At 37.0% G+C, this 20,725-nt stretch overlaps 1 protein-coding gene across 1 annotated transcript in view; it reads right to left on the reverse strand.

Moving 5' to 3' along the window:
• Window positions 1-20,725, reverse strand: part of ITGBL1 (integrin subunit beta like 1) — a 174,624-nt gene that overhangs the window by 91,772 nt on the left and 62,127 nt on the right. Inside the window, exons 3-5 of the mRNA XM_070944319.1 lie at window positions 10,292-10,438; window positions 9,327-9,449; window positions 4,813-4,953 (exon numbers count right to left, since the gene is read on the reverse strand). Of these exons, the coding sequence (XP_070800420.1) occupies window positions 4,813-4,953; window positions 9,327-9,449; window positions 10,292-10,438 (411 nt within the window). The remainder of the gene's footprint in view (window positions 1-4,812; window positions 4,954-9,326; window positions 9,450-10,291; window positions 10,439-20,725) is intronic.

Raw genomic sequence — 20,725 nt, forward strand, 5'->3', positions numbered from 1 at the left:
AATATTGTTTTGCCATTGGGCAGGTCCACCACATATGGTAATAGGTGCCTTTGTGGTGGTTGCATTTCCAACATGTTGATGGTGTGCCGGGGAACATTTGCCGGGAGTCCACTTTAGATTTTGCGATATGGTAGAACCTAGAAATGTGAAGGTCTCTACTGTTGATACTGTGTTGTCTATTATTGTAAGAGGTGGAAGTATGGAAAGGTTTCTCCTAGAGCCTACCACCATTTCTACGGCTTTGAGTGTGTTCAGTTCCAGATTGTTCCGGTTGCACCATAAGGCTAGTTATTCAACCTCCCGTCTTTATGCGGATTCATCATTGTCTCGAATGAGACCGATCACTGTTGTGTTATCTGAGAACTTCGGTAGTTTAACAGTCTCAACATCTTTTTTATATTGTGATGATCAAAACTGGATGCAATATTCCAAGTGTAGTCTTATCAAGGCATTATAAAGTAGTACTAACATTTAATGTGATCTTGATTCTATTCCTCTATTAATGCAGCCTAGGACTGTATTTTTTTTGCAGCTGCAGCACACTGCTGGCTCATATTTAAGTGACTATCCACTAAGAGTCCAAGATCTGTCTCACAAATACTAATATTGAGCCAGATACCACCTATTCTATACTTGTGCATTTGGTTTTTTCTTGCCTAAATGTAGAACCTTGCTGTTGTCACTAATGAATAAACCTATCTTCTGGAGTTTTGACTATTACTACCAGCTTGGTGACATCTGCAAATTTGATGAGTTCCCCTTCTATCCTTCATCTAAATCATTGATGAGTACTGGGTCTAAGACAGAGCCTTGGGGTACTCCTCTGCAAAGTTCCTTCCATGTAGATGCAGTTCCATTAAGGATACACTTTGAGTGCAGTTGATCAGCCAATTACGAATTCATCTGGTGATAATACTGTTTAACCCACATTTTTCTATTCTATTCTATTCTAAGTTGTACGCTTCTGTTACAGTTTTCTGTAATACCCTAAATTTACAGGGAGTTTAACTTCTTGGACTAATAAAGCTGGGGAATGGATGGCATGTAAATAGAGGCTCTATTCTATCATTCTTCCCAGCCATAGGAATTCTCAGTCACTGAGAAAGATTGGGACTTCAGAGGCATTTTATTTTCTGCACTGCTGCACTTTTTAGTTATCAAGCATGCCAGTTAGAATATATTTGCTTTTTCTAACAAAAAATGGCTGGAATAGCCTTGTGTCACTCAACCATTTTAACGTACTGTATGAGCGCAAAATCCCTATTTAGAAACCCAAGATCTGAGATGCATACTTAATGTTAGCTGCATGCAAACTAGGAATGCTTAGATCCATTTATGTTTGATTTGACCAGATATGAATGTTAGTAATTACTACTGACTGCATGAAAACAAGAGAAGTTGAATATAAGTTGTCAATAATGCATGTATTCATAGTTTTCATTCAGGAACTTGAGGAAGTACTTCTTCCTCTTGTGTTTCCCCACACCAATTGTGAGGTTGCTTGAGCCAAGAGACATTAAATAGCTCAAAGCCTCCCACTGAACTTCACTCAACCTACCCTCATCAAAAAATTCACCGTCACCCATAGGGAAGAATACAGGGATGTCATCATGTGAACAAAATACACACTAATGCCATCCAAAATAGAAACATGGGTGTCTCCAGGATATATGTCAGATGATTAAGTATACACAGAAATAATTGCCCGCTGCCATAATTATCCTTGAATCAGTCCATACAGTATCCCTTAAACATTTGACTATTTGGGAATTTCTTCCAATGATACTCCTTTCTTCTGGCCCGCTTTCTGATCTTATATAGTTAACTATATTTTTTAAAAATATATATAGTTAAAATAAAATATAGTAAAAATAAAATAATATACAGTATTTTTTAAAGTATTACTTTCAACAAAATCATGACATTCCATCAATCATAAAGTTCCATGTCACCAAATAGACAAATAATTCATTTACAAAACTGATGTTACAATCTAGTGAATAGTTTCTAGAAATATGAGTGTGTGTGTGTATGTTTTCAATATTTTAGCCAGGGCTTTTAAATTGCCATATAATTAAAATGAGAGGGTTTTATAAATGCTCTCAAGATAATTAGATGCTCCTCATTTGGCAGAGTTTTCTCAATAAAGAGGTAGTAAAGAGATGAATTTTGAGATTTGCACTTTTGCTTTAATCTAATAGATCTGGACTGTAGTCAGAGAAACAACAGCTGATATTTTAAATATTTTCTTAGTGAAAACAAACATATTTTCACATTTTAGAAACATACAGTAGATCTATTTATGAATATTTTTCATCCAATCAAACTAAACTTACTTGAATGAAAATGAAATGATAAATTAGTGATAGAAATTAACATATACATACAAAAGATTTAGACACAATTTTTATTTTGAGCAAAAGCTGATGAGGGCTAACTCTCCCATAATGAAATATTGCATGTAAGCAGTGGTGGGATTCAGGCAATTTAACAACCGGTTCTCTGACCTAATGATTTCTTTCAACAACCAGTGTGCCAAACTGCTCAGAAAGTTAACAACCGATTCTCCCGAAGTGGTGGGAACTGGACTGAATCCCACCACTGCATGTAAGGTCTTCTGAGTTGGTTCTGTTATGAAATCAACAATCCTGGGAACTATTTTTCAGGATGGCAGCAACACTTATCTACACATTCACAGTATTTAGAAGCCACATCCTCTCCATTGTTGAAATATCAAAAATAAAATGCAATGTCTCCGTTGAGCCAACCAATATATTAAAATCCCCTATTGGCCTTCAGTTCTCTTTAATAAAACTTTAAAAAGTATGTTTTTAAAAAGTGGGTTGGATCTAGAGCAGACTTACCTAAATATTTATGCTGTAAGAATCCAGAGTCAGTTTAAATTTCAGGCAAATAAATTTCATAGATGATTGATAGATAGATAGATATATATTTAAACAGCATCATCAAATTACCAACTTGATAGCAAGAATTCATATGTCTGCTCATATACACCAGAGGTGTTATTCAGCAGGTTCTGACCAGTTCTGGAGAACTGGTAGCAGAAATTTTGAGTAGTTTGGAGAACTGGTAAATACCACCTCTGATTGGCCCCGCCCCATCTATTCTCTGCCTCCCGACTCCCAGCTGATCGGGAGGAAATGGGGATTTTGCAGTAACCTTCCCCTGGAGTGGGGAGGGAATGGAGATTTTATAGTATCCTTCCCCTCCCATGCCCACCAAGCCATGCCCACAGAACAGTTGTTAAAAAAAAATTTAATCCCACCACTGATGTACACATGCATATATACACACACACTCACAGCAAACAATCAATGCTTCTCTAAGAAGAAAGAATATTATTCAATACTGTATTCAGCAGAGAATCTCATTGCTAGGGAGATTGTATGGATCTAACTTTATGCACAAAATAAAAATGTTTCCTGTAATATAGAGGGTAGAGGTAGGAGAAAGCCTGATCATGATACCATGTCACAACCTAGACACAATACTGCACCCAGAACAATTGATCTTCAACTAAGATCAATTACCGTATCACCTAGGAAATGTGAAGCCTCTTATATTCTCCTTTCTTTGCTTAGCACCTCTATTTGAAGATTCATCTTGCTTAGACTCTCTTTGTTGTTGGGCACTCTTCTACTCCATGATTGGAAAAAGGACCCATCAAGTGTGTATATCATATCTACACTGACATCCAGTTTTGCTGTTTCGTGAAAATATTTAAAAAGAACATGGAAACAAAAGAGGCCGAGGTCTGAAACAGCATAACCCAGTGCTGTTCAATAAGCACTGATTTCACAATATCTGACTAACTTTCCTCAGAATAACAGAGTTGGAATGGACCTTGGGAGTCTTCTAGTCCAACCCTCTACTCAGGCAGAAAACCGTATACCATTTCAGACAAATGGTTGTCCACTCTCTTCTTAAAAACTTCCAGTGATGGAGCATTCAGAACTTCTGGAGGCAAGTTATTACACTGATGAATTGTTCTAAGTGTAAGGTAATTTCTCCCTTGTTCTAGGTTGCTTTTCTTCTTGATTAGTTTCCATCCATTGCTTCTTGTCCTGCCTTCAGGTGCTTTGGAGAATAGTTTTGGCTGACTCCTACTTTGTAATTTTTCAGCAGTTTTCCTTCCCCAACCTGGTACCCTACCCAAAGACCAGCTCTTATGCATGAACACCATAAAGGAAAATATGTATGTGTATGGGTCTCTGTCAGGGGTGAAATCCAGCAGGTTCTGACATGTTCTGGAGAAACGGTAGCGGAAATTTTGAGCAGTTCGGAGAACCAGTAGTGAAATTTTAAGTAGTTTGGAGAACCAGCAAATACCACCTCTGGTTGGCCCCAGAGTGGGGTGGGAATGGGGATTTTGCAGTATCCTTCCCATGCCACGCCCACCAAGCCGCACCACGCCTACCAAGCCACACCCACAGAACTGGTAGTTAAAAAAATTGGATTTCACCATTGGTCTCTGTGCACGCTCATTATAAATTACAGGTGATTGGTTTATGAGGAACATAGGATGCTTTAGATATTGTTCAGCTATGTTGACCAGCATTTCTCCATGGTGCTCCCTTCCTGCCCCAGATTTTTTTTTTTTGCCATATTTCAATATATTAATACACTGGGGGACAAATAAAACATAAATTGGCATTGGCTCATGGTTAGTAATATCTACCCCTCTTTTTGTAGTAACAAATCAACTGAGTTTCCCCTAAGTCCTGTAATTTTGGAAAAGTGTCAAAGGTAGGGAAAAAGTTAACTTAGATGATAACAAGGTGAACAACAAACCTCTGTTGCTGCAGATTTTACCATTTGGAGAGGTACACTTCTTCTTGATCTCCCAGGGGGCGATGTCACATTGGAGTTCACATTTATCGCCATGCCAACCAGCCTCGCAGTAACAGTTTCCACAGTAACACATGCCATGGCCTTATCCCAAAACATAATGTTGACAGTGAAGACTTCCTTCCAGAAACATACATTATTCAGTTCCTTTTTTGAAAACTTAAAGTTTTAAGCTTAGATGTTTGATCAATGGGTGTTATGAAAATTTGTCTAACGGGTGTCAGGTTTTTCTCAAAAACCATCATCATAAAAATCATAAATCATAAAATAGCATAATCATAAACATCATAATCACAAAATATTTATGAACATCAATTATATTTGAGTTTTGAGAGCCAATGAGGTCGAGTGTTTAATCTCTGTCAAGACCCATCAAAAGCTGGCATTTTCTGGCCTTCTGAAGAACCTGTTTGATTTCATGTGAATTTATGAATGTGACACATTTTGTTCTGAAAGGGTGAAGTGTCAACCTGTATTTAATCAGAACTTTTGGTTTATATGAGTTGAACTGTCAGGATGGGCATATTATAGATATTTACAGAAGTTATCAATACCTAATAACAAGGTATTGCCATTATTAAATATACCCTTTTTTCTTTTTTTTATTGACATTAAATCACAGTGAATTCTTCCTTTACAGCAGTGTAATTTTGACAATTACTAAGATTCCATTGCTGGCATCAGATCTAACCCAATATGTTTAATAAATGGTACTTAGCTCACAGCTTTCTTCTGCTTTCGTTCTTTCGTTTTACTCTATGTTAAGAAGAAGAAGCTCTGTTGAGTTTAGAACAATTATGGTTCTTGTATATCAAATCACAACTTTGCATGTTTGGGAACATTTACATTTTTCCTTACATAGTCTTCATTTTTGTGCTCTTTACTACTTATGATGTCTCCATTTTTTACCAACGCCCTCCATTTGGGGAATTATTCTAGATTAGACTGAGCAGTAGGTTTTAGTTTTAAAAAATCAGATTCTTTTAAACATGTCTAGCCTTTCATATGAATAATATGGATTTTTAAATTTAAAATTCATCATAATTATACAATATTTATGAACATCAATTATATTTGAATTTTGAGAGCTAGTGAGGTCCAGGGTTTAAGGCTCCAGGCTAGAAACCAGGAATCTGTGAGTTCTAATCCCACTTTAGGTATGAATGCTGGCTGGGTGACTTGGACTTGTTGCTTTGTCTCAACCTCCAACATCAGGTTCAAGCAACAAGTTGGTTGGTCAATTCTTATTGCAACCAATAGATCAATATTTGGTTGATATGAAAGAAAAAGAAAACCCTACTAGAAGAAGAAAAATGTTATTCGAGTGTAGAATCATTCCTATATTGATGGAACCATAGGGAGACCTATGCCAGAGTAATGACTACAATCTTGTATCTAAAATCTCTTTTGAATTAAGCTCAGTGTTTACTAACCTGAGGGAGTACCACAACACAACAGCTTAATACTCTTCTTCAGAATCTGTTTGGGATTTCTCAAACTAGATTGCAGGGCTGATATTTCTGGTGGACTCCTATCCAAATACTAATTAAGTTCAGTCCTGCTTTTTTTTAAAAAAATCCCAAATTCTGATTGGTGCTGCCACCTTGTATAAGTTCCTTTACTCATTGATCCAAGGGAAGTTATTTCTAGATTTTTATATATATGATTACCCTGCATATTTATTTATTTTTTAATTTGATTTATATACCGCCCTTCTCCGGAGACTCAGGGCGGCTTACAATGCGCTAAGCAATAGCCTTCATCCTTTTTGTATATTTTATACAAAGTCAGCTTATTGCCCCCACAACTGGGTCCTCAATTTACCTACCTTAGAAAGGATGGAAGGCTGAGTCAACCTTGAGCCTGGTGAGATTCGAACCTGCAGTAATTGCAGGCAGCTGTTCTTAATAACAGGGTGCTTTAGACCACTGTACTACCAAGGCTCTTTTTATGACTTTATGACACCAAGTTTTAATAGGTTTAATTACTTAATACCTGGAAATGATAAAAATCTGAAACTAATTTACATTATACCTTATATCCGTGATGGCGAACCTATGGCACATGTGCCGAAAGTGGCACACGGAGTCATGTCGCCTGCAATGTACAGCATCACCCGTTCCTCTTCCAGAGTTTCTGATGCACATGTGTGCGCAATGATCACCTGGCCGGCGTGCATGCACATGCAGGAAAACGAAAGACCAGCTCTTCCACTTTCCGGCACTGCCACATGCACAAAGGCCAGCTGATTGTAGTGCACGCAAATGCTCCAGAAACCAGGAACCAGCTCCTCTTCCAGGTTGCAGCCCAGACAAGTGCACATGCACTCCCTTTTCAGCACTCGGTGCCGAAAAGGTTCGCCATCACTGCCCTATATCAATATAACCATAACAATTGGTGTCAATTCTGGAAAAATGGAAAGCATGATAAAGAAACTCAAAATAGTCCTACATTGATTCTGTTTGGTATGAGAAAGCTTGACAAGCTTTCAAGATTCTGTTATTATCCTTTATGGCAATAAGTAACATTCCTGATAATCCTTGTGGTATCTGTTTCCCGATCTGGCTACCTCAATGGGTTGCCAACATCTGAAAGACCAAAGTATGCTAATGAATTCTATAGCACTGCTCCAACTTGAAGAAGCTGCAGCATGTAATTCCTCTACCAGTAGAAGAAGTAATATGCAATTGAGGAAGATGTGGATCTTTAGCCTGGTGATCCATCTTAAGGTCATAACCTCTAGTTTAGGCAAAGTGTAATGGTGTTGGTTACATATCTTTCAAAACTGGCTCTCAGGTTGGAAAAGAGACACCTTTTGCTTCCAATTCTGTACTAATCAAAATTGCTATGCCACCTTTAGGATGTTACCCACTTATACACTGAGATACATTATATTGAAAGATGTGATAACCATCTATCCAAGTCTCTTGTAGAAAAAAGATATTGAGTTGGGCAGATACTTGAAAATGGGATGACCACTCTGTTATATTCTGTGAAAAGGATGTCAATTTGGGTTATTTCAATTAGCATTTTTTTTCAATGGAATTGCAATTTGGAAAGGGAAGAAGTATAGTTTCTTTCCTAGTAGCCATGAGCGGCTCAATTTTCTTGGTGGCATACTTTCCAACTGTCTTCTCAGAAGTAAAATGATGTTTTTCTTCTTACAGGCCATCAGTGACCTCATCTCAGAAGTAAATATTTATGTCTCAAAAAGAAAGGGCAACTTCTGGCCTCAGAAGATTTGATGATAAATGAAACTTTCAATTAAAACTTCAGTTAGATAATGGAGTGCGCTAAATATAATGCTAAATTTTCAGAAGGTTATGCAAACTGCCACTTCAATGCTATCTCGCTGTCTTGGGTATCTCTAATAATTAAAGCTTGTGGGATAATTATCCTCCTGTTATCCTGTAATAGGTGGATTGAGTCAGGCTAATATAGAGGAATGGTCTATTCTGCTGCAGCTTTTTGTTGATTTGATGGCAGCTAAACATGGTCATAAGGAAAGGACCAAGGGTTTACATTGTCATGATATGAAGTGGAAAAGAGAGACTTATGGTATGCATAGACTGTTCCAAATTAAATCCCAGTGCCCAGTTTGGAGTAAAGTATACAACTGTATCTGCAGAGGGTCTCAAACTCTGCAAATTGTAGGTACAACATTGCAATCCAGTTCCATTTCCTTTGTCTGCGCATCACCTCCATCATCAACATCATAAGAATTCAAAAGGGTTGTAGCTTGGATCACAAGGCTGTGGCTACCACTTTGGAGATGACCATGCCCTCCAACCACCGCTGAAAACGTATGCACACAATACTCTTTTCTTTGCTGCTGGATCAGTTGGCCACCTGTCCTGCTCTTTTCCTTGATGATATGAGGTGGAATGCCCTAAGTCACACATCAGATTCAAAAGCAAAAGATAGTAGTAATTCGAGGGGTGAGGGAGGTGTGTTTAATTTAAGAAATTGCAGATAGTATTTGGCCATGTTCATGTTCTGAAGCTCCTTGCCTTCCAGTCCAAAGTGCTACAGAGTAATCTTCAAACTGCTTCAGCAGTGAACATTCATGCAGATCTGCAAAAACACTGCCCTCCTTTTATTGCCTGTTTATTGTGAATATTACAAGGCTATACTTTTCTCAATTTTATTCCTCATTTTCACAACTACAGCTAACTGTTACCAAGTTTCTCTGGGTGCAGAAATTCTTCAAAGAAAAAGGTGTGTGGGGGGGGGAACTATTACCTTTCTCTGAAAGGAAATGATGGCTAGTAACTGCAATATTCCTTGCCTCAGTCCCCAAATTATCTCTAAGGACAGCTGTGATTAAGCCCCAGCCAAATTGGTGTATTCAGCACAAGTTGGAGCAGAACCGTTGCCTGCAAAAATTGTCCTCAATGATAGAGCATGATTATCTGAAGAATGTTTGCAGTGATTAGCATAGCTTTAAATATGCTCACCTGTACACATCAGCCCCGTTTCTTCATCTATGCATTCTCCGTCATCACACTCACAGTATTTACCATGGATCAATCCACTTCCTTCTGAATTGTCACATTTACATCTGCCACAGTGACAAGTACCTGTAAACATCAGAAACACAGTATTGGCATTAGGACTACAGTTTACTATTCAGTTTATCATTGAAAAGAATTTTTTTTACATAGTTTTTTATTATTTTTTTTAAAAAAAACATTTAAAACATCAATCAGCTCTCCTCTGTGACGTCTCGGTGATTAAATTCTTCAGTTCATTTTATTCTTCTTGTACCAGCATTTTTTTCTGTCTCAGTCATCTTCAAACCACTGTACGAATAGATTACTATAGTCATATTCTTACTATCAGGTTTTTTATATGTATTTATACAATTAATCATTTATATTTCTTTTGCAAGCAATAGTAAAAATAATTCCATATTTTAAAATATTCTGATTCTTCCCTATTTTTAATCAAGTAAAGTTAATTTAATCATTTCAGCGCAATCTAAAATCTTTCTTATTACTTCATCTTCCAAAGGTATTTTCTCTAATTTCCAATTTTGTGCATAAACAATTCTTGCAGCTGTTATTACATGTATAATCAAATAAATATATTCATTTTCAATTTTGTCAGGTAGGATACCCAATAAATACAACTCTGGCTTAAATTCAATATTTGTGTCATTTCTTCCAACCAGGTTTTAATTTTATTCCAATATTTTTTTGCTTCAGCGCATTTCCACCACATATGATTATAATTGAAAAGAATGTTTGATTTCATGGCCTATGTTTTTTTCAGAATGTTATATAATGTATGTCATTAATAAGGCATAAAAGCATCCTACTAGTAGACATAATAGGTTGATTTAATTCATCTTTCATTGTATGATTGATTAAAAACTATTTCACCAAAGTAATTTATCAGCCCATTAAAATAAAAATCTCACCTGCATTTGAACAAATGATGTCTTGAGAATTCTTGCACATTTCATTACTCTTCCTCCGTGTAAAATTGCAGATAGTTGGGTATTGACAAGCATCACCATACCAACCTTCTTCACATTTACACTTTCCACAATCACACTTTCCATGACCTAGATAAGTAGTTTAAAAAAATAGATCTTACATATATTTTCATATTTACTTTATCAAAAAAAAGTTCTTTGCACCAAGTAATAGATTTTCATTCTGAAATTATGAATAATCTTCTTCATCTATAATCTATTTAAATAAAACTTGGAAGAGGGTTTTGAATTTATTAGGCAATCTTTTTTTTTTTTTATTGCAAAAGTTTTACAATTACATTTTCACCCCTTTTTCCCCCCCCACCTCCCCCCCCAATCTTCCCAACCTCCCTAACCCTCCCTAACCCTCCCCTCCCCCCAAACTTCCCAACCTCCCTAACCCTCCCTAACCCTCCCCTCCCCCCTGACTTCCCTATAATATACTCATAATCATGAAGAACCCTAATATAATAACATAATATAATATAACACTTATATATAAACTTGAGCCGCTCCCTCCCCTGTATAGTTTTTCTCTTTATCTCATTACTTTAAAAAATTTCTAATACATTATTTTCAAGTAAAAGCTATTTGATACTTTCTAGTTTGATATTTGTTCTGAACATATTCTATCCACCTTTTCCATTCCCACTCATAAGTCTCTTGTGAACAATCTTTTAAATATGCTGAAATCTTCTCCATCTCTGCAAAACTGGCCATCTTCAAAGTCCATTCCTCAATAGTGGGCAAAGCTTCATTCTTCCAGTATTTACCTATCAACAATCTTGCTGCTGTTATCATATACAATATCAATTTTGTTTCACCCAATGTAAAACCCCTAACTATACCCAGTAAAAACAATTGTGGAGAAAATTGAATTTTTTTCTTCAAAACATTCTGCATGACCCACCAAATTTTTATCCAAAAAGCCTTAACTTTCCTACAGGTCCACCAAACATGATAATACGTAGCATCCAAACATTCACATCTCCAACATTTTGGCTGAACATTAGGGTACATACATGACAACTTTTTGGGATCTAAATGCCATCTATAAAACATTTTGTAGAAATTTTCCCTCAGGCTCTGCGACTGTGTAAATTTAACATTCTGAACCCAAATTTTTTCCCATGTTTCCAGCATCACTGGTTCTTCAAAATTCTGTGCCCACTTAATCATACAGTCTTTAACTAGTTCAGTTTCTGAATCTCTTTCTAGCAAAACATTATAAAGCCTTTTGATATGCATTGGACCTTTCTCTCTTATATGTCTAACCAATTCTTCCTCATGCAACATAATACCAGTTTTTTGGTCCTCTTTCCATCTCAGTTGTAATTGATTATATTGTAACCAAGTTAAATTAATCCCTTCATCCAACAGTGTCTGCAATGTCTTCAGCTGCCATCTGCCCGCATCTGTAAAAAGAACCTCTTTATATAAAAACCCCCCGAGTGACATTATATTTGTATTCCACAAAGTATGACCAAGATCCAGCCATAGCGGTATTTTATAATCCCATTTGAGTCGGTGCTTCTTCCAAACTCTCATCAAAGAATCTCTAAGTATATGACTTTTAAATACTTTATCTACTTTGTCGTCGTAAAATAAGTAAGCATGCCATCCAAATTAAAGATCAAAACTTTCTGCATTCAATATTCCAGTCTTTTTCCTTCCAAACCAATCACTTGTTAAAGTTAAAGCTGCCGCATCATAATATAGCTGTAGGTTTGGAAGTTTAAGACCTCCTCTTTCTGGAACATCTTGCATAATTTTCAATTTCACTCTCGGCTTCTTCTCGTTCCAGACAAACTTATTCACTCCAGATTGCCAAACTTTCAATTGTTTATCACTTTTAAGCACCGGAATCATTTGAAACAAAAAAAGAAATCTTGGCAAAATGTTCATCTTAACTGCTGCTATTCTTCCAAGTAAAGACAGCTGCAGTTTTTTCCAAGTCTCCATGTCTTTCTGCACCTCTCGCCACAACACCTCATAATTATTTTGAAACAATTTCATGTTTGATTCTGCAACCTGAACTCCTAGATATTTTACCTTAGGTACAGTCTCAAAACCTGCCCTCCTTTCAAGTTCATATTTACGATCTTGTGTCATGTTTTTAACTATCATTTTAGTCTTTTTTGGATTCAGTCTAAAACCTGAGACTTTACCATAGTCTTGTATAATGTCCTTCATCAGGATTATTGATTCCATTGGTTGTGATAGGGTAACAACCAGATCATCTGCAAATGCCTTTATTCTGTAATCCTCTTGCCTAATCCTTATTCCTTTCAAGGTATTAGAGTCCCGTATTGTATTTAACAAGACTTCTAGTGTTAGAATAAATAAAAGTGGGGACAACAGACATCCCTGTCTTGTTCCTTTTTCAATTTTAAACTCTGTTGTCAAACTTCCATTAATGATGATCTGTGCCTTTTGCTCTTGATAAATTGCTGAAATCGCCTGTATAAATTGATCCCCAAAATCCATCTTTTTTAAAGTCTTTAGTAGAAAATTCCAATCAACTCTATCAAAGGCCTTCTCTGCGTCCAAAAAGACCAGCACTGCAGGAATCTGTTTATTCTTCTCAAGATATTCCAATAAATCTATTACTTGCCTTACATTGTCCTTCATGTGTCTGCCCTCGATAAATCCCGCTTGGTCCTCATGAATCACCTTTTGGATTACTGGCATCAACCTGTTGGCTAATACTTTCGCATAGATTTTATAATCTGTATTCAAAAGAGATATTGGTCTATAATTCTCTGGTTTTTTAGGACCGACTTGTTCTTTTGGTATCAAAGATATGTAAGCTGTTGTCCATGATGGGGGTATTTTACCCCCTTGTTGAATATTGCAAAATAAATCTCTAAGTTGTTCCACCATTTCAGCTTGCAAGGTTTTGTAATACACTGCAGTCAAACCATCCGTACCAGGAGCTTTGGCTGTTTTTAACTGTTTAATTGCTACTATTATCTCCTCCTCTGTTATAGGATAATTCATTCTTTCCTTTTGTTGATCAGTAATTTTTGTAACTCTTTTATCGTTTAAGTATTTTTCTATAAGTCCATTCTGCACCTCCTCCTTGGCATATAATTTGGTATAATAGTCCACAAAAGCTTCTTTAATTAATTTTTGTTGAAAAATTTCTTTCCCTCCAATATCAATACTATCTATAGTCCGTATACTTTGTTTTTTCCTCAATGTGTAAGCCAACCATCTGCCCGGTTTATTAGCGTTGCAAAATGTATTATGCTTCGCATATTTTAAGTTTGTTGCAACTTGTTCCGCCATAAGCATTTGAAATTGGTCTCTCAAAAGTTTTATAGCACTGCTTATTCTTTCATCTGTTGGATTTTTAATAAGTAACTGTTCTTTATTCTTTATTTCTATTTCCAATTCAGATCTTTTCTTTTGTCGAAACAGTCTATGTTTAGAGTTCATGTAGATAAGTACCCCTCTCATATAAGCTTTACTTGCGTCCCAGACAATTTCAATTGGGGTACCTTTATTCAGATTTATTTCAAAAAATTCTTTCAGATGCTTTTTAAGTTCTGTTGTATTTTTTTCATATCTAAACAAGTTCTCATTTAATCTCCAGGAACGTCTCTCAACCTTATCCATCTCAATTTCTATCCATACTGGGCTGTGGTCAGTCAAAGTTCTTGGAAAAATCTTTGTTCTTTTTGTCTTGACAAGTAAATCATCTGACAACAAGATAAAGTCAATCCTAGAGAAGGATCTGTGTCTATCAGAAAAGAAAGTGTAGTCCAGTTCTTTTGGATTATGTATTCTCCAAACATCTTTTAGTTCCATATCTTCTTTCATGTCAAAAAAAGTCTGTGGTAGTCTGATTCTAGACTTTGCCAAACTCTTTTTATCTAATTTAGAATCAATTACTCCATTCCAATCTCCCATAATTAAAATAGATCTGTAATCCCATTGCAGTATTTTGGTATGTAGCATCTTGTAGAAATAGTCCTGTTGTTGATTGGGAGCATAAATTCCAATCAAAAGAATTTGGCCCTTTGCCGTAAGCAATTCAATTGCTACAAACCTACCATCTTCATCTGTTTCTATAACTTTAGCTATTAATTTTTTATTTACATAGATAACCACACCATTCTTTTTTTGCGAAGTTGAAGATATAAAATGTGTTCCTAGTTTGGAGTTTATCAGATATTTTTGATCTTGAGTTGTAATATGCGTTTCTTGTAAACAAATTATATCATTATTAAATTGTTTCAAATATGTAAATAATTTCTTCCTTTTCTGTGCTGAATTCAACCCATTAACATTCCAAGATAAACACTTAAAGGTCATGAGCCTCTTTTCGGAGCACAGAGCAAAATACTTGAAGTTCATCCGAAAGCTTCGATTTCGCTCCTCCCATAGCTCCAATCTCTTGTGCAGCACTCTTAACTGCCTCCTTGTCTTGTCTTTCCTGTTGTTGTTGTTGCTTTTGTTTAAGTAACTTAGATTGAGCTCTAGTTATACGTTGATCCTTAGATTCAATCATCCGAACCGAGTCCAAAATTGGAGAAGATTCCAGCAAGGGCTCATCCAAAAAACCTCCTTCTGCACCTTGCACTCCTTCTAATTCCTCCTTGGACTGTTCTTGCAATTCTCGTTGAGGTTGCTTCTCTTCACTCTCTTTAATCTCCAAAACTGTAGATGTACGTGGAGATGGTGTTCTTTCCTTAAGAATAGTAGTATAAAAGTGTTGTGCCTTCTCCACGGTATTCAAACGGCATCTTTCTCCTTTGTATCTGAAAATTATCCCAGCTGGTGCGTCCCACCGGAAGGGTATCTGTAAATTTTGCAATTCCTTAACAAGAAAGCCAAATTCTTTTCTAGCTTTCAACATTTTAGGAGGCAATTCTTTATAAATTCCAATTCGTGAGCCCCCAACTTGTACAGAAGTGTAAAAGGATTTTTGCAGGATATCATTTCTTATTTCTCTTTCTGTAAAATATATGACCACATCTCTAGGTAATTGTCTTTGTCTGGCCACCCAAGAGTTCACTCTGTAAATTTTGTCTATTTTATGAAAAACCACATCAGGATTAACTTGTAGAATCTTAGCCAAGGCCTCAGAACAGACTTGTCTCAAATCCTGTCTTTCCTCCTCTCGAATTCCCCGAAGCCGTATAGCGAACTCCATTGCCCTGAATTGTATCATAACAATCTCGTCTTCAACTCTCTGCATTTTATTGTCAACATCAGCAATTTTATAATCATTGTCTTTCATCTTTACATTAACTTCTGATTTAAGTTCTTCAACTTTAAAATCAACTTTCCCAATAAATTCTGCCAGGCCAGATGCCACTTCTGATATTTTTTTGGTCACCTTGTTTTGATTCTGTTTCACCATATCTTTAACTTCATTAATTTCCTGCATAAATTCCTGGTGTGATTTTTGAAGTTTATCATCTATCCCCTGATGTGATTTTTGAAGTTTGTCATCTATCTCCTGTTGAGATTTTTGAAATTTATCATCCAGAGTTTTAGAAATAAATTCTTTTAAATCTCCCACATCAAATTCTCTTTTTTGAGTCTGTAACTGTTGAGTAGGGGGAAGCTGCGTTTCATGTTTGTGTGTGGGGGATCCCCCCCCTGTTGCCTTCCCTTCCTGCTTCTTTGAAGCCATCGTGCCACGTAAGCTAGTTTTTCTGAAGAGGGAAATTCCTTTTCCTTTCCCTCTTCCACAGAAACTTCTAAAAAAGTCCCCCAGATTTAATCAAGTGAAACTGAAGTAAAACAAAGTCAAATTTTAGAAAAAGAAATTTTTTCTTTAGATAGAGCAACTTTGTAGCAGCTTTATAACTTTGTAACAAAGCAGGAAGGCTTCACAAATCCACTTTCATTAGCTCGTTAACTCAAATGCTGGGCGCCATTTTTTTTCAAATCACTTTCACTCACTCACTTTCTCTTTTAAATTAGAAAGTCAACAAAGCACTGATACTTGCAGTTTTCAAGTTTCTGGATTCAAGTTGATATTTCCGTTGTTTGTTAAAATTAGTTCCTTTCGCTTTAAGAGTTTGCTGCTGCCGGCTTGTTCTGCTAATTAGCAGAAACGTCCCACGCCGCCCGGAGTTTCAGCAGGTTGGAAGGGAGCCACGCCTGTTTCCTCCCCAGAAACAATTCCCTGGGGGGTTACAGGGGCTCAACCTGTACCCTGCTATCTCTTCTCCTTCAATCTTCAAGATTTTGGAGTTTTCGAGCCGCTCCTCGATCGCGGGGCGGCTCTACAGGCGGCGGGGCTGGCGGTCTTTAAAGAAACACCGCCGTCGCCGAGGCTCGCAAACCGGAAGTCTATTAGGCAATCTTATTGCTCAAAATGGATTGAGTAGCAAAATCATTATGACAGCATAGATAGCATTTCTATCATGTACGGTATATGAATCCTGATTTTCATTTAAAACTACTTTTGCAAATGTCTTCTGCTTTAAAAAGAATAGATTGTTTAGATAAAAGTTGTTTGTGAAAAAATATATCTGTCTTTTATATCTGTGCCGTGGTGGCACAGTGGTTAGAATGCAGTACTGCAGGCTACTTCTGCTGAATGCCTGCTGCCAGCAGTTCGGCAGTTCAATTCTCATCAGCTCAAGATTGAGTCAGATTTCCATCCTTCCGAGGTCGGTAAAATGAGGACCCAGATTGTTGTTGGGGGCAATATGCTGATTCTGTAAACCGCTTAGAGAGCGCTTTAAAGCACTGTGAAGCGGTATATAAGTTTAAGTGCTATTGCTATACATTTATGTTGCTCTTAGTGACATATTAACACTTGCATTTTCTTATATCCTATAGTTCCCTCTTTTAATATTAATGATTAACCTACTACTTCATTATCAATGTACAATACTGTCAATGATGAGTATAATTTGAACACATGATCTCTCTTCTAAACAGATCGGATTCCACTTTGGAAATCAGTTAGCTACTTAACAGATGTTCAAAAATCAGACGAACTTACTGTATATTCGAGTTTAGAGAACATTTTAGAGATGGGAGAAGGCAGAGTTGTTGTTTTCTGTTGAGGGCCACATTTTCTCAAGGATAATCTATTATGGGGGAGGGTAATGCATCAAGGCTGAGGTAAAAGGGGGTGGCATTTCTTTCAGCAACCCTTATTTCCTAAAATAATATAATTTCCTCTTTCTTTTCCAAATAGCAGCTTCAGGAAAGATACCAGATGCCCTTTATAGAGAACTTAATTAATCTCTTGCATAAAGGGCTTGAAATTTCATAGAAGGCCACATGATCAAAACTTGAAAGTTGTGCTCTAGAACCAGAAGAACCATTTGTGCTTCCAGGAACAGGGAGTTGGAGACAGACCGCACAAATATAGTATCCCTCTGATACTTGACTACAAATCCATAGTGCTGGGGACAGAGAGGCTTCATGGGTCTTTTCAGAAATTGCAACAACAACAAAGGGCACACAGTTGATTTTTTATGAAGTAATCAATCCAACATTATTTCTATTGGTTGTCAGTGTACTGGAATATACATTCATTTCACTCATTTTAATAAATTAAGTACAGCTTCTACTTAATTTGTTTTAATGAGGTAAAAACAGGCATTTAGATTTTCTCTTTGCCTGTGTCCATGGTGAAACATTAGCATAGTTTCTGTAGACTGGTGGGGTGGGAAAAACCTACAAGAAAAGTGTGGGAAAAATTGTTCCCTTGTTCTTTAAACATCAATTTAGCAGCCTACCTTTCATAACCTTCTTTAGCCTGTAATCAGGCAGCCTTAATCCCTATAGCCAAAAGAAATAAGCATCAACCACACACACACACATACTATTACAAAATGAAATGTTCTAAAAGAATGTTAAGAACCTATAATAACCTGCTGTAATATAAACTTGGGCTGGCCACAGATTTTATTCAAATAAATGACTACAAAATGACTCCTTCTAAACTACGCTCTAGATGAAAATCACATCCAACATCTGTTTCATAAATGGCCATTATTTTGCACTAATTATTTCCTCTCCACTTCCTACATTTTGTTTTCTTTGGCATCACACTTTACCATTCCAATCCCCCTATTCTCATAACCTTTTCCAAATTGTTACACCATGCATACAATTAAGTAAACTGTAAACCACAAAAGCTTGAGACGTAACAGATATATTAAGTTCTCACAGATATATTTCACCTTAGTGTGATGATATACATTTATTTTAGCAAATACATTTCTCTCTCTCTCTCTCTCTCTCTCTCTCTCTCTCTCTCTCTCTCTCTCTCTCTCTCTCTCCCTCTCTCCCTCCCTCTCCCTCTCCCTCCCTCTCTCTCTCTCTCTCTCTTTCTCTCTCTGCTTTTGTGTCACTCTTGACTCCTGGACAAATCTCTCCAGTTTTCTGCAATCAATACCTTTGGCACTTGTTTGCCATGTCTTCTTCCTAGAGTTTGGAGAAAGTGACTAGCTCCAAGTAACTCAGTTGACTTCAGTGCCTAAGGCAGGGCTAACGTTCAGGTCTCCCTGCTCTATTTCAGTGACTTAATCTCTTGTCAGTCTTCCTGGGAAGACCAAGCAGGAAACACAATCAAAAGAGCTTTATTGTAAGCCATATTAACATGCAGGAAGGCCGCCCCTCCCCAGATTAAAAAATTATTTATTCTTAATATTAAAAAGAGGCAGGATAGAATATTTCCTCTAAAGGACAAATGGAGAAAATCTTAACAAAGGTGGAAAGCAGCCCCAGTCTTCCTGCCAAAGGAAAATAGCCTCAAGCAGAAGCTTGAATAGGCTGGTCTTTAGGAATGGAGATTTTGTATCCATTCAGAAAGACTGGGCCAATCTATTCATAAGCAAAGAGACTCCAAATAAGCAACACAATTAGGCAAGCCAAAGCTGACAAGATTAGCTCAGACAAACACCTAAAATTTGCATTTCCCCTTTTGCCTGTAGAGCCAGCTATAACCCCATAGGAATCTGGCAAGAGCCATTAAAATATTGAAGGATGCATTCTTACACAGAAACAGGCATCTCAATCACAAAGCTCCAAAGAATGCATAAAAAGCCATCTACTGACAACCCCTTTTTGTCAACCACCCCAGAAACATGCTGCTGTCACTGGCTACCAAATAAGCAGAGATTTCCTTTCCTGCAGCCTGCCTCCATTTTATGTCCAGAGTCTTTCTCCCAGCTTTGAACCAGTCCTTCCAACAAACAGAAACCTGTACGTCTAATAGTACATATCTCCTGCCACCTCTTTTACAACCTGATAAGTTAGGGAAGTTCCTTTCTGAGTTTCTTTCCTTTAATATGTAGATAAAGCATGATGATTATTCATTTCTACAGCTCATCTGTTAAAAGCTCCAAGCAGCCTCAAAATTAGTTTTTAACAAATCAATAAATGAATGAATTCAACATATATTAAAGTTCACCAATTGCCCAGGACACAAGTGAAAGCACTTGAAATATGGGATTCCTTTTTGCACCCTATGGGGATACAAATAAAATAAATCTTCAGCTGTCAACAGTGATTAAATTTGGCTCATTAAAAATATATAGACCACAGAATAATTCAAAAACCTTTTATCTGAATCTGAAAGTGCTGGGTGGAATTGCTTAAGAAATCGCCTGTGTTTGATCCCTTCTTAAATGCCAGGGGATTTAGATGTCAAGAAATAAAATAAGAGCGTAGGAGACTTCTATAGTTACTGTCCAGCTTGACAAATAAATATCTCTAAGGAATTTCAAAATAATCACATTTTACATCCTGCCTCCCCAAAAGAAGTGCTATTCAGTTATTAAATTCGCATATACATATATGCCCATACATTATATAAACACATCAGGGGTGAAATCTACTTACACAACACCTTCCTTACTGGTTCAGAAGCGCGCGTGCATCACATGCGCGCGCAGACCCTCTGCGCATGTGCAAAACCTTCTGCACATGCGCAAAACCTTCTGCGCATGCACAGAGGGTAAAAAACATATTACTTCCTGGTTAAAACCAGGAAGTAACGACACCAGGACGGGTGGGCGTCGCCATCGCTACCAGTTCTCCGAAACACCAGCCACAATCGCTACCGGATCGCCCGATCCGGTCCGAACCAGGAGCATTTCACCCCTGAAACACATGTTTCTAGATCTACTGCAGGGCTCAGAAGTAGCTCCTTCAGAACTGACATATTCTCATTTTTCTATACCACTAGGTGGCTTCTTTGATCACCCCAAAGGTGGAAATGCATCCCAAAAGTTAAAAATCACAGCTTTCCTTCTAATTGCATATAAGAATTCATTCATGTACTGATGCACATGTAGGAATTATATGAGCCTAAATGGCCCATTGAGAGGCTTTTTTTAAATTGTTTTGATTAGATATATCATCTATGGCCATTTTAGCAAGGCCTCAGTT

The sequence above is a fragment of the Pituophis catenifer genome, unplaced genomic scaffold, assembly GCF_029215685.1.
Source record: "Pituophis catenifer annectens isolate HBS135680 unplaced genomic scaffold, rPitCat1.0.hap2 SCAF_4, whole genome shotgun sequence".
Taxonomy (NCBI): Eukaryota; Metazoa; Chordata; class Lepidosauria; order Squamata; family Colubridae; genus Pituophis; species Pituophis catenifer.